Here is a 13897-nt window from a genome sequence, read left to right on the forward strand (position 1 = left end):
CTTTAAATATATTTTATAAGACTCAAATTACAAAAAAGTAATTATTAAATTATTTTTCATTTTCACAGGAAACAAATCTGCTACCTCTACTGGAAGATCCAATCCACAGACCATTCACAATGTTGTGGCCAACAGACGAAGCATTTAATTCTCTTCCTAAAGTGAGACAGGATTGGCTTTATAGTGATGAGAACAAACACAACCTTGTGGCGTACCTAAAATTTCACATGATCAGGGATTCAAAGGTATTTAAGAACTGCAATTGTAGACCGTGTACGTTGGAGTTTCCAACAGCATGGGACCCTGTCACCTGGCCCATTTAGGGGTCTCGAGCCTGCCCATGTTGGCTGTGTGCCTGCCACACAACCCTCTGGGAGATGGGTGATGTTTTGTCTTTGGGTACCCAGATAGTGTTAATCACATTTTGTACAGCTCCAAAACTATTTATGTTTAATTTTGCCATGCTGTCTGGTCCAGACTCTAGTGCAGCAGTGTAATGTGGCCCCCTTTAACACTTGCATGTATCACATTAATTCCTAGCTCAGTAGTTCCTAGTTATTTACAAACGACAAATATATCCTTCTTTCTTTAAAATATAATGCCCCGATCAATGAAACTGACTTCATCTCTATTTCAACTCAGTTTCAATGGTGTTACATTTAGGGTGAAATATCTTTGTACTCAGACCTCTGTAGAATTTGATTAGAAGATGCTTTTCAATGAGTGTGCACTCTTTAACCCTCAGTGTCACCTCCTTAACCTCATGGTTTACTGAGATAAACTGCTGCTCCTCACAACTGCTGAACCCCCAGACGATCTGTTTTAATGTACAGTTAACATCTTTGTCTTTGTGTGTCCCTCTGATTTGGGTTGTTCCTAGCTATCGAATCTCAATTCCCCTAAATGCTTCTAGAACGGTGTTGATCGGTTTCAGAGCACCTTTTTTTGAATAACCATTTTCCTCCAAATTTTCAGGAAAGATCTGGTATGGCCTGAGCGAGACAATATCACTCTGCGCTCTGGTATCAATCTTCACCTTCAGATTTATCCTCGTAGGTTTCTCTCTCACCCTCTTCCTGATCTCAATGATTATGTGAATTTCTTTCCTCTGGGAATTGTCGCATCCGGCCATTTCTATATGTCAGGGTGTACCGAACCCTAAATTAGTTGATGTATCAGCTTTTCATCTGTGTCCTTAAATTGATATTTTCTAGTTGCAGTTTTTAATCGTGCTACAATGTTATCAATTGGCTTCCCCCCCCTTTCAGGCTCCGACCCCACTTTCTGACCCTCCCTCCTCACCCCCCCCCCCAACCTTGTCAAGGCCCTTGGAAACCCGCCTCTCACTCCCCTCCCATTGGCAAGGCCCCCCCCCCCCCCCGGGCCTCACCCCTGGCAGTGCCAACCTAGAACCCTGGGTGCCAAGGGGAGTGCTAGGGTGCTACCCCGCCCTGTCCCCGACCACCCCGGGGTCTCCAATCCCCTGCTAGGCCCCCCGAGGTGCCATTACGCCTGGTTCATGTTTGTATGAACCAGTACTAAATGGCGCCCTGGTGAGGTCTCACAGGTGCGGTCGTTGACTCCCAGGCGTCCGGGTGTCCAGGTATTTAAATGAGCCTAATTGCTCATTTAAATATGCAGATTTGGATCTCGTTCAGCGAGGATCAAGGGAATTCACCTTATTGAATTGTAGCTGGTGAGAACCTGCACAGTAAGGGCATTTCTTGGGCAACTGTCTACCAAAGTAACTCAGTAATTTTAGCAGAAACTGATGGTTTGCCCACATCCCTGTTCTATAATTTTCTGTTTTTATCCTTTCACGGGATGTGAATGTTGCTGGCAAGGCAAACACATGCTGCTCATTTCTAATTGCCTTTGAGCAGCCAGTGATGAGGTACCTTCTTGAACTGCTGCTGTGCATCTGGTATACGTGCAGATATAGTACTGTGGAGAAGGTACTCATGCCTCAGCCGCTTCCTATATAAGTGGAATATGAAGTGAGTGATGTGCCAAAGTTCCCTTTTGTGGTCTAGCTCAGGACTAGACTATGAGGTAGGCCCCTCTGGTGCCTCCAACCAAGTTGAAAATATTGAAAAGGTGACTAACATCACTCGCCCACTGTTAATGAAGGAAGATGGACCTCCTGAGAATGAAGGTGGATCACCAGCAAAATCTCTGAGACTGGAAGGTGTTCCTCCTTTATGACATTCAATCTGAAAGATCCACCTGATAGGGGCTTCCCCCACCCACTGCTGTGGTGTTCCAGAGACTAAGGTCACTGTCTGCCTCTATCCTTAACTCCTGAGGAATCCCCAGCCACTGTTCAGGGAAGTCCCGAATTCTGCAGGTCACATTTTTCCAGACCTGTTTTCCCACTGGTGTTGTGGCGAATCGGAAATGGTGTTAATATTCTGGTCGGGCCTTCCTCTGCATCCCAATAGCAGGGTGCAAATCAGTTTCCCGATCTGCCATGGCGGACACCATTGGAAGATCCTATCTGAAAATCACTTCGGCGTGAAACCAATTTTTGGGCTCCCGCTGGACTCTGTCCCCTTCCCAGTCCCACCCGCCATTGAACCCACCGCTGGGCCACGGGATAACTCCATCCATAGAGTCCCAAACAAAGATCTTGTGGCTCAGTGGCAGCGCCCCATCTCTGAGTGAGAAGCTCCAAGTTTGAGTCCCACTCGATGACTTGATTTTCAGCCTACAAAACCCTTCCAATATGCTTTAGGCAGGTGGTAAGAGAAGGAGAATCTCCTGGTCAGCCAAAATCTGCAAAAGACAACAGCAAACCACTGCAGTACATGCTAAGCATAACCACAAAATAACACATGCAAGTCCATTATCATGCTCTCTTGGGGTATGGTACCTGAAGAGCGAGAGAATCCCCAACAAAGCCTCAGGAAGTGGTTGTGAACCCAGGGATTAACATTTTTGGAACTTGACCTGCCTCCTGGCACAGGCCTGCAGCAATGAAGTGCCAATATGTATGAACTGTGTTTCAAAGTTCAATAACTCCTGTACTGAGACTATTTTTGAAGGAGGAGCAAATCAGTCCTAATCAGGAACTTTTAAGATGTAGAATTCAGATTTGATTTTTCTCCATCTGAAAAAACTGCCTGTCTACCAGGCCATCCTTTTTGAGTCCCGTAATTATAAATTTGTTAATTTTAAGAGATTCCTGCACCTTGGCAGAATGCTTGGTCCTAAAGCAATAATCATTTGTCAGCGTAAGTGTGAACTAATCAATTCTGCATGCCCAAGTGGATCAAAGAATTACATAAAACTAAATTACAATACAACTGGCCATCAGCCAACCAGTGTGTGTTGGTGTTTATCCTCCAAATGAGCAATTGCCTGAATCATATGTGTCCAATCTGTTCTCAGATCTCTTTAGCCCCCTTTCCCCCAACCACCCATCTAACCTGGGGTGGGATTCTCCCCTACCCAGCGGGGCGGGGGGTCCCGGCGGGAAGGAGTGGCATGAACCACCCCGGCGTCAGGCCGCCCCAAAGGTGCGGAATCCTCCACACCTTCAGGGGCTAGGCCGGCGCCGGAGTGGTTTGCGCCCCGCCGGCCAGCGTGGAAGGCCTTTGGCGCCGCGCCAGCCGGAGCTGAAGGGACTTCGCCGGCCGGCGCGGGTCCGCGCATGCGCGGGAGCGTCAGCGGCTGCTGACATCATCCCCGCGCATGCGCTGGGAGGGTTCACCTTCGCGCCGGCCATCGCGGAGGCCTACACGGCCGGTGCGTAGGAAAAGAGTGCCCCCCATGGCACAGGCCCGCCCGTGGATCGGTGGGCCCCAATCACAGGCCAGGCCACCGTGGGGGCACCACCCCGGGGCCAGATCACCCCGCGCACTCCCCAGGACACCGGAGCCCGCCTGCGCCGCCAGGTCCCGCCGGTAAGGGACCTAGTCCAGTTTACGCCGGCGGGACCTGCATAGAACGAGCGGGACTTCAGCCCATCGCGGGTCGGAGAATTGCCAGGGGGGCCGCTGCGAGTGGCCGCCGACCGGCGCGGTGCGATTCCCACCCCCGCCAATTCACGCCGCTCCCCAGCGATTCTCTGACCCGGCGGGGGGTCGGAGAATCCCACCCCTGTTCTTCAAAGTAAGAAGACTTACAACACCAGGTTAAAGTCCTATTCTTCAAAGTTGACACGTTTTCTACTTTGATCGCTAATTACTTTTAGTTTTTCCAGTTGGGGCCCACAATCTTAAAATTTAAATGCTCTTCGACTTTTTTCATTCATATTTAAAGCACTTTTTTTTCTGATTTATTTTGATTTGATTTGATTTATTTTCGCATGTACCGAAGTACAGTGAAAAGTATATTTCTGCAGCCAAGGGAACGTACACAGTACGTAAATAGTGGACACAAAAGAAATAATCGACAGAGTATATTGACAAATGGTACTTCGACAAACAGTGATTGGTTACAGTGCAGAACAAGGGGCCAAACAAGGCAAATACATGAGCAAGAGCAGCATAGGACATCGTGAATAGTGTTCTTACAGGGAACAGATCAGTCCAAGGGAGAGTCGTTGAGGAGTCTAGTAGCTGTGGAGAAGAAGCTGTTCCTATGTCTGGATGTGCCGGTCTTCAGACTTCTGTATCTTCTGCCTGATGGAAGGAAGAAGGGAGGGGTCTCTGATAATGCTGTCTGCCTTCCTGAGGCAGCGGAAGGTGTAGACAGAATCAATGGGCGGGTGGCAAGCTTGTGTGATGCGTTGGGCTGAGTTCACACACACTCCGCAGTTTCTTGCGATCTTGGGCCGAGCAGTTGTCATACCAAGCTGTGATGCAGCCTGATAGGATGCGCTCTATGCCACATCTATAGAAGTGCCATAGAGATACACTTCATTCCTCAAACCCTTTTTTTTCTGCTCAAAATTGGTTGAATTGATTGTCTTCTATTCTCTTTATTCATTTCGCATACTTTCCTTTTTTTATTCATTTTCTAGTTATCTATGTTATCTTTGGCTATTTCTACCTTCTCTACTTATTCTTTCTGACTGCTTTTATCTCCCTGCTCTCTTCCTTTCCAGTTTAAATGATTCATTACTTTCCTATTTTGCCATTTTATTAGTTCCTTTCCTATTCCAATGTAGCCAATCCTTCTATCTTGAGATCCCTAATCTTAAAAATACTCAGGCAGTAATTTGGAAACTTCCACCTTTGCTAATCATCTATATTCCTTTTACATGACTTCTGGAGCTGGATTCTTCATTTTGGGTTTGTTCTCTCGCTGGAACTGAATCGTTTCTGGTTTGTGAGGCGCTGGGAACAGTGCTCCGAAGAGATTCACTCTCTCCTACCGTGCAAATTTGTGCATGGAAGGGAGCTCAAGGGATTCTGTTCCAAATCCCGCTATCAGACTGCGATTTTGTGGGGGCAGCCTGATACTAACGTCCTGCGGCTGGTCCCCCTCCCTCCATAACACAAATCTTGCCCCCCACCCCCATTGACAAGTAGGGGCAACCTCCCCCCCCCCCCCCCCCCCACCATGGGAATTGCTTGGTCACACCCCCCACCCATAGCACACGTGCATAAGGGTGATCAAACCCCCCTGAGCCCCATCAGAGACCCCCTTATCAGAAACCCCCATATCAGAGACCCCCTCAGGCTCCCATTTCAGAGACCCCGAACAGACCCCGCATTTCAGAGACCCTTACCATACCCCTCATATCAGAGACCACCATATTAAAGACCCCCACATACACCCCATATCAGAGACACCCATATCAGAGACCCCTCATATCAGAGACCCCCTATCAGAGACCCCCATCAGGACTGCCCGTCGTCAGTCATCTCTGCCTGGAAGCTAAAGAGAAGTCCTGGCAGAAACAGTGAAAAACTATTGCTTCTATCCACTTTCAAAGAGAAATAGCTTTTAATAGGCTGTAAATGACAGGCTAATAGCTTCCAGACAGCCTGGTGTCTGGATTGTTTATTTTCATCTCACTTCACACTTCATTGCATCTCAAGTAACCTGCTTTGAATCTAACCACAATTTCTATAAACATTGAGGAGTTAATGCTTTCCCTTATTCTTTTTCTCAGCAGAAATAACTTAACTGCTTTTGATGTGGTCCGGAGCTGTGAATCATAGCTAGATGTTCATAAATATTGTGCTTAGGTTCAAAGCAGGGTACTTGAGATGCATTCAAGTGTGAAGGGAAATTAAAATAAATAATTCAGACCCTGGCTCTCTGGAAGCTATTTTCTTTCACTTTGAAAGTGAATAGAAGCCTTGCAGATCAAAAGATCTGAGGAGGCTTAAAGCCTTGTGATGTGCTTTTGACTTTTTATGGAGTAACAGCTGCTGCTTTTTACACTGCTTCACTAGGCCGCAGGTGTAAGGGAAAGATAAGCTTTTTAAAAAACAGTGATTTTTCACTTTGCCTGGACTGCTCTTTAGCTTCAAGGCAGGGGAGAATGATAGGCCGGAAGGAAGTGCGGGGGCGGGGGGGGGTCTCTGATATGGGGAGTTTCTGATAGGAGGTCTCTGATATGAAGGAGTCTCTGATGTGAAGGCAGGAGAATGGGGATGAGAAATAGATCAGCCATAATTGAATGGCAGAGCAGACTCGATGGGCCGAGTGGCCTAATTCTGCTCCTATATCTTATGGTCTTATGATGGGAGGGTCTGGTGGGGGTCTCTGATATGGGGGACGCTGGTGGGGGGATCTAGTGGATGGTCTGATGGGGTGTCTGATGTGGGGGTCTGTTGGGAGGGACTGGAGGTGGGGTGGGCAAGATTTGTATTGTGGTGGGAGGAGGCCCCTCTGATGGACTTTGGGGGCACCTTTGTTAAATACTTACCTTTAGGTCCATCGCGAGGTCCACTGTGTCAGTGCCATGCTGACAAATGCTTACACCAATCCATGCCTGTGTGAATCATGGCCCAGAGGGCCGGAGCATTATGGACGCATGGAGAATTTGATATCCATTTGCATCTTCCCACAGGCGTGGAGCATGAACCTCGTGCTGCTGCCAGTGGGGTACCAGACCATCGCAACGGCTCCAATCCCATTTTTTACTGGTATCAGATCCCCCACCACATCGGGAACTCCGCTACCGGCACGGGCAGCGCAGAAACCCTCCCCCGATTGTTGCTTTCCTTTGTCTCCCAAATAGACCACGATATAGCTGACCGCACTCCATCTCCATCCATTATCTTTCCTAGTCTATCTGAAATGTCCCTAATCTGAGACAACAAAGCCTACACAAGATGGCATTCACCTTTCTAACCAGTAAATCGCCCAGTGCTTCAGCATTCATCATTGAATTGCTGATTTCCCCTCCCACTCCACATATGAACCATTAATGCTGTTTGAGTCATTGATAATCCATTTGCTGGCCTTGTCCAAAATCCTCTCACAAATGTGTTGTAGATCATTTCCTTCGGGAGTTCCTTCTCCAAACAACCTCTTCACCTTCCCTGATACTTGGATAGACATTAATACTTCCTGTACCATGAGCAACTCCTTAACTCTCAACAGGATCCACCACCTTCTGAAACTGTTTCCCCAAAGACCTTTTCCTGCCCCCTGATTTGTTGGTTTGGCTCCAACTGCACCTCAAATAAAATTCACTTGGAGAGACTTCCTGCAGCTGTGTTTCTTCCAGCTAACATCTGTTACTCAAAACTCCCACATCCTGTCGGAACCACACAGCATTATGCCTTCCTGCATTGCCGTTTTTACCAGAAAGTATGGTGGCGTTAAATATTAAGTTGATTTTTTTCATCCACTTAAGCATCAATTAAACTACACCACTTCTCCTTCCCCCTTTGTTCCTAATTCCTGCTCTCATCAAATTGCCATTTTGGAAGCACTGATGTCGCTCTATTTCTGACCACACTACTTGCTGGGACTGTTGGATCAGTGAATTTGCTCTGATACATATTATAACTTAACCTTATTCATAGCACTGTTACTTCTGCCTCTCGATGTTCTCTCCAACAAGTCTCATCTCTCATAGAAACAAAAAGGAATGGACAGGGATCAGTGGTGCTGCTGCACCTGCCCTGATATAGCCCTGATATATTATTAGAGCCTCTGACTATTTGTAGAAGTCATTTTTGCTTCTTTCATATTGCATGCTAGCAATAGTCTTTACTCAAAAAGCCCTCTGGTGTCCAGCTAAGTATGCTCCATCAAATAGTTTAGATCTCCAAAATTAAATTTCTTTCAAATACTTACACAATGTTCTCCGATTGCAGACTATAGCAGCAGACCTTCCACTTATCAGCGACAGGCGGACAATGAGAGGATCATTGATTTCAGTCAGTTGCAGCAGGGCTATAATTGTAAGTAAAAGCAAAATTTAAGCAAAATACTGCAGATTCTGGAAATTTGAAGTAAAAAGAGAAAATGCTGTGAAAACGCAGCAACATTTGGGGAGAAAGAAACAATTAACGTTTTGAGCCCATTTGATTGTTCTAATTGTCAGGGATTTGCAGCGACTTAAAGCTGGAGTGACCTTTAAGAGGGAAGATTGAGAAGGTCAAACAATCATCCCAAGATGTAGCCCATACCAAACTTTGATAAAGACTGAACAAACGTGACTTTTGAATGGTCAGGATATATATTGTACTCCACACTTGCAGACTAACAGGTCCAAGGAGATTCCTTCTGCCGGCATCACTATTTCATACAGCAAATGGAGGACAATGAATGATTATCAAGAAAATTCTGCCTGATATTTAGATTTGATTTTCAAAGCAAATAACAAATGGGCACATCTTGGACTAAGTTTTTAATGCTCAGTGTTTGCCCTTGGAATTTTCTTCTTCAGTATACTAATGCTTTGACTTTTGAATGCATTTGATAAACTAGTTGTCTGCATTTTCGTGACAAGTTTTATGTTCTTTTACCAAATGCTACGCCCTGTGCCGTTCAGAGATAATGGGCGCGATTCAGCGGCATCAAAGCACCCGACTTGGTGTTGGGGTGAGGCCATTGAATCTCACGAGAGGCCTCTTGCGAGATTCGTAATGCTCAAAATGCATCGCAAGATTCAAAGAAATCACGTGCGACGTTGTGATCTGAATCTCGCCCTCTCTGGACGTGATCCAAATCAGCATAGTTAAATGAGCCATACAGCTTATTTAAATATATGTTTGCCAGATTTACCCGCTACCCAGGACTCAACTGCTACGCGTGGGAGACCTCGCCAGGGTGCTGTTTACTTTTCACTTTTGTGTTGACCAGGTGTAACGGCACCCGGGTTGGGGGGGGGGGGTCTCCCAGGCCATTGGAGACCCCTTGGTGGTTGGGGACAGGGCAGGGTGGCATCTTCGTGTTGTTTATAAATATTGTTCACAAAGATGTTTATACATATTGAAGTTAGGATCAATGGGGGTACTTCACAGGCATTCAAGTGTAAAGAGAAAGTTAAATAAACAAACCTCTCTGCCAGGTACAAACCATTAAACTACCAATCAAAGGCTAGTTAAAGGTGCTGGCAGTGCCAAGTTGCTTGGGTGGCAGCAAGAGTGCCAGTGTACCATCCTGCGCAGATCTCTGATGGCGTGGGAGATGCCCTCACTCCCTTTCCCAGGTGCCATTACGCCTTGTCCAAGCTTCTGTGAACCAGTGCTAAACGGCACAATGACGAGGTCTCCCAGGCACGGGCATTCGATCCCAGGCCTTGGGAGAATCCAACGCACACGTGTTTAAATGAGCCTAAATGACACAAATATGCAAATTTGGACCCGCCCAGTGAGGGCAAGATCCAGATTGTGATGTTTCGCGAAATCTCATTTGATCTAGCGAGGCGTACCAAGCGTCGCAAATCTCGTGACAGGCCTCTAGCGTGGGCGGCACGGCAGCACAGTGAACATAGAACATAGAACATATAGTGCAGAAGGAGGTCATTCGGCCCATCGAGTCTGCACCGCCCCACTTAAGCCCTCACTTCCACCCTATCTCTGTAACCCAATAACCCCTCCTAACCTTTTTGGTCACTAAGGGCAATTTATCATGGCCAAGCCACCTAATCTGCACGTCTTTGGACTGTGGGAGGAAACCGGAGCACCTGGAGGACACCACGCATACTCGGGGAGAACGTGCAGACTCCGTACAGACAGTGACCTAGCGGGGAATCAAACCTGGGGACCCTGGCGCTGTGAAGCCACAGTGCTACCCACTTGTGCTACCGTAAAGCACCAGTGGTTAGCACTGGTGCTTTACAGCGCCAGGATTCCAGGTTCAATTCCCGGCTTGGGTCACTGTCTTTGTGGTGTCTGCACGATCTCCCTGTGTCTGCGTGGGTTTGCTCCGGGTGCTCCGGTTTCCTCCCACACAAGTCCTAAAAGATATGCTGTTGGGTAATTTGCACATTTTGAATTCTCCCTCTGTGTACCCGAACAGGCGCCGGGATGTGGCGACTGGGAATTTTCACAGTAACTTCATTGCAGTATTAATGCAAGCCTACTTGTGACAATAAAGATTATTATATTATATTATATTAAATTTAATAGCCCCGTCGCATCCTAAGTCGGGAACAACAATGCCGTCCAATTGGGCCCCATGTCTCTAAATGATCCCATCACTGCCGTATGCATCAGGTGTGGTTCATGCAGTGTTTCCTTTGATTTAGGGAGACCTGATTGTGAATGATGGAAGTGCTCAGATTGTTCAGAGACACCTGGAATTTGATGGTGGAATTGCATACGGCATCAATAATATCTTGGAACCTCCTGATATAGGAGCTCGGTGTGACGCACTTACAATGCATCCTGCTCACGTAAGTATTTCTAAGAAATAAACTTAAGTCTCTTTTTCCTCAAATTTCACTACTGTATGCCCTGAGGGAAGACTACAGCTTAATTCTGGATGGATGAGGAAGATGTGGGATCCTATTTCAAGTTATGAAGCACATCTATAATGATTTTTTTTCATACCAGAGTAAATTCTTCATCCCACATTCCCAGCCTGGAGCTGTGTTTAATGAGAAAGAAACTAGAGGATAGGATTATTAGTGTTTAGCAGCAATAACTTGAACCACACTTCCTTTGAGTGGGCCATCTGCTGGCAGCATGGAGCCGATGAATTCACCCTTCAACATCACTAAACATTGCTGAATCTATTATTAAAGAAGAGTCCCTATAATTCAAGTCCTACTTATAAAGACTAGTTAAATGGATATGCATTGGTTAAATGGTTATTATTTGCTATTATCCTTCCATACTGTTTTTCTTTTAGATATTTTACATGAAGTACTTCTTGTTACCCTATTTTTCCCTATGGAAGGCTGGTTGGATCAATGCACCATACTATTTGTAATTTCTGTTTGATTTTTTTTCCCATAAGTTTAATTATGCCATCTCTTCAATTGTGGTGTGGTTGATAATCATGGTCTTCATAGTTCAAAATGTTTGTAACCTTAAGTAGAAAGATTTGCACATACTTTATTGTAAGGTTCATTTAAAATGGATTTTTCATGCTGTTCTAGGCACTAAGGTAGATTCATGAAACATTTAAGAACAGATTTTCCTCTTCTTTGTCTACGTACAGTAAATGGGGAAGAGAAAGGTGGATGAGGGGATCACAAGGCTATAAGGGAGCCTGCCAGATTTTCTATCCAAAATGGGCAGGAATCAGTATCCTTCCTTACAAACACTCAATCATCCAAGTTTTCAACACGTTCTCAATTCATGGGGTGGGATTCTTTGGTGCCCCACGGCATGTTTTCCAGCAGTGAAGGCAGCTTACCATATGGCAAACAGCAGGATCTTCCAGTTCCGGCAATGCCTACAGCGTTTTGCATGGCTGACACCGTCTGCCACCGGAGTTCACCACAGGTTTCACCATCGGAAGGACCGAAAAATCACACCTGTGGGAAGGACCAGAAAATCCCTCACCAAGTCATTTAATACAGACAAACATAGGAAGCAAACAATCTGCTCCCAAATGGTGAATGCTTTTTAAAAGTGAAATTAGCATCCATTTGGCTTAACATGAAACATTTATCTTTAGGGACGCTGTGGTAATTGTTTGGAACCTCCTCCCTGTCCTCCTGGATCAAAACCACAGGTAAGATGTGGTTTACTTAGAAAGTTGCCCTAGTTTGTTTCAATTCATTCCAATTTTACAAAAATGTTGACGAAAGAAAGTGTCACGTGAGAGTATCTTTAAGAAATGGATGTTTAAACAATGTACCTTTAAGAAATTTTTCCATTCCTGCTGTATCACACCTGGAGAGTACGCCGTGTGCTTCCCACACCGCAATCTATTAAACGTTGTGGGTCGGTTGAACTCAATGAAACACTTTGGGGCTCTGTAAACCTGGACCCATAAAAATTGGGGGCTCGAGGGGGATAAAAGTCTATCTATTGGATTGGCTTAGTGAACTTAAAGACAGTGAGGGGTGTGCATATTGTGGTTGCTTTTCAGGTGTGGTATTTTAGTTTAAGTGGGGAGTGTGTTGTGCACAATGGCTCTTTCAGAGGCTCGGGGGTTTTTGGGGGTGGACACGGTAACACGCAATACCTTACGGACAGAGACTAAAAGCAGACTGTTAGATTTGGCAAAAGCATTGCAGTTAACATTGCCTGGCAAAATGAGAAAAGATTAGGTACTTACCGCAGTAGCTGAGCATTTAATTTTGCCTGAGATACATTCTGACTCATTAGAAATGGCAGATTAAGCAATTTGAACATGAAAAAGAATTAAAGCAGCTTGAATATGCAATGAGAGAAAAAGAAAAGGATAGAGAAGAAAGAAACAAAGAAAGAGATAGAGAGAAAAGGGAAAAAGAGAGAGTTTGAACTTCATAAAATGGCTATGAAACATGAAAATCAGTTAAAATTGGCAGACGCAAAGGGAAACATACAGTTGGATGAGATTGGTGAGGATAGTGAGACAGAGCGTCATGGTCAAAGACGTGGTGGGGATCTATTTAAATATGTCCAAGCATTGCCAAGGTTTGACGAGAAGGAGGTAGAAGCCTTTTTCATTTCATTTGAGAAGGGAGCTCAATAAATGAAATGGCCATAGGACATGTGGGTATTACTGATTCAAACAAAGCTGATAGGTAGAGCTAGTGAAGTGTTTGCATCACTACCGGAGGAGGTATCTGAAACGTATGAGGAGGTGAAAAAATCCATCTCAGGTGCATATGAGCTAGTGCCTGAAGCTTACAGACAAAGGTTTAGAAATTTAAGGAAATAATTTGGTCAAACATACATGGAGTTTGAAAGGCTCAAACAGAGTAATTTTGATAGGTGGATAAGGGCTTTGAAAATAGACCAAACGTTTGAAGATCTCAGAGAATTATACTTTTGAGGGAGTTCAAAAATTCAATTCCTGATGTAGTGAGAACTCGTGTGGAAGGGCAGAGGGTTAAAACTGCAAGATTAGCAGCAGAAATGGCAGATGATCATGAATTAGTTCACAAATCAAGGCTTGGTTTCTGACATCAGTTTAAGCCGGTGAGGGATAGAAACTGGGGACATGAGAAATACTCAAGTGGTAAGGGTAAAGGTGATCTAGTGGGAGACAATAAAGAGAGTGTACCTCAGATTAAAAAAGAAATCCAGGAGGGTGGAAGAGAAATGATAAGTTTCAAATGTTTTCACTGTAATAAATTAGGCCATGTAAAGTCACAGTGTTGGTGGTGGAAGAAAAGCTCTGGGAAGGATGATGTGGTAAAACAGGATAAGACAGTGGGGTTCGTTAGAAAGGAAAGCCCAAGGGAAGCGGAGGAGGTGCAAACGATTGTACAGCCTGTTCAAGAAGTAATTGATAAGAAGGTGCCAGATGTCTTTAAAGAATTTACTTGTGTGGGTAAAGTTTGCTCGTGTGTATCAGGAGGAGCAGGTAAAGAAATCACAATTTTAAGAGATACAAGAGCTAGTCAATCTTTAATGGTAAGAGATGGGGAATT

The 13897-nt window shown here is 45.3% G+C and overlaps 1 protein-coding gene across 1 annotated transcript in view; it reads left to right on the forward strand.

Moving 5' to 3' along the window:
* The window catches only part of stab1 (stabilin 1), a 416947-nt gene that overhangs the window by 352196 nt on the left and 50854 nt on the right, over positions 1 to 13897 (forward strand). The window contains exons 51-54 of the mRNA XM_072472659.1: positions 69 to 245; positions 8229 to 8315; positions 10610 to 10756; positions 11989 to 12045. Coding sequence (XP_072328760.1) covers positions 69 to 245; positions 8229 to 8315; positions 10610 to 10756; positions 11989 to 12045 — 468 coding nt within the window. The remainder of the gene's footprint in view (positions 1 to 68; positions 246 to 8228; positions 8316 to 10609; positions 10757 to 11988; positions 12046 to 13897) is intronic.

The sequence above is a fragment of the Scyliorhinus torazame genome, chromosome 13 (assembly GCF_047496885.1).
Source record: "Scyliorhinus torazame isolate Kashiwa2021f chromosome 13, sScyTor2.1, whole genome shotgun sequence".
NCBI lineage: Eukaryota > Metazoa > Chordata > Chondrichthyes > Carcharhiniformes > Scyliorhinidae > Scyliorhinus > Scyliorhinus torazame.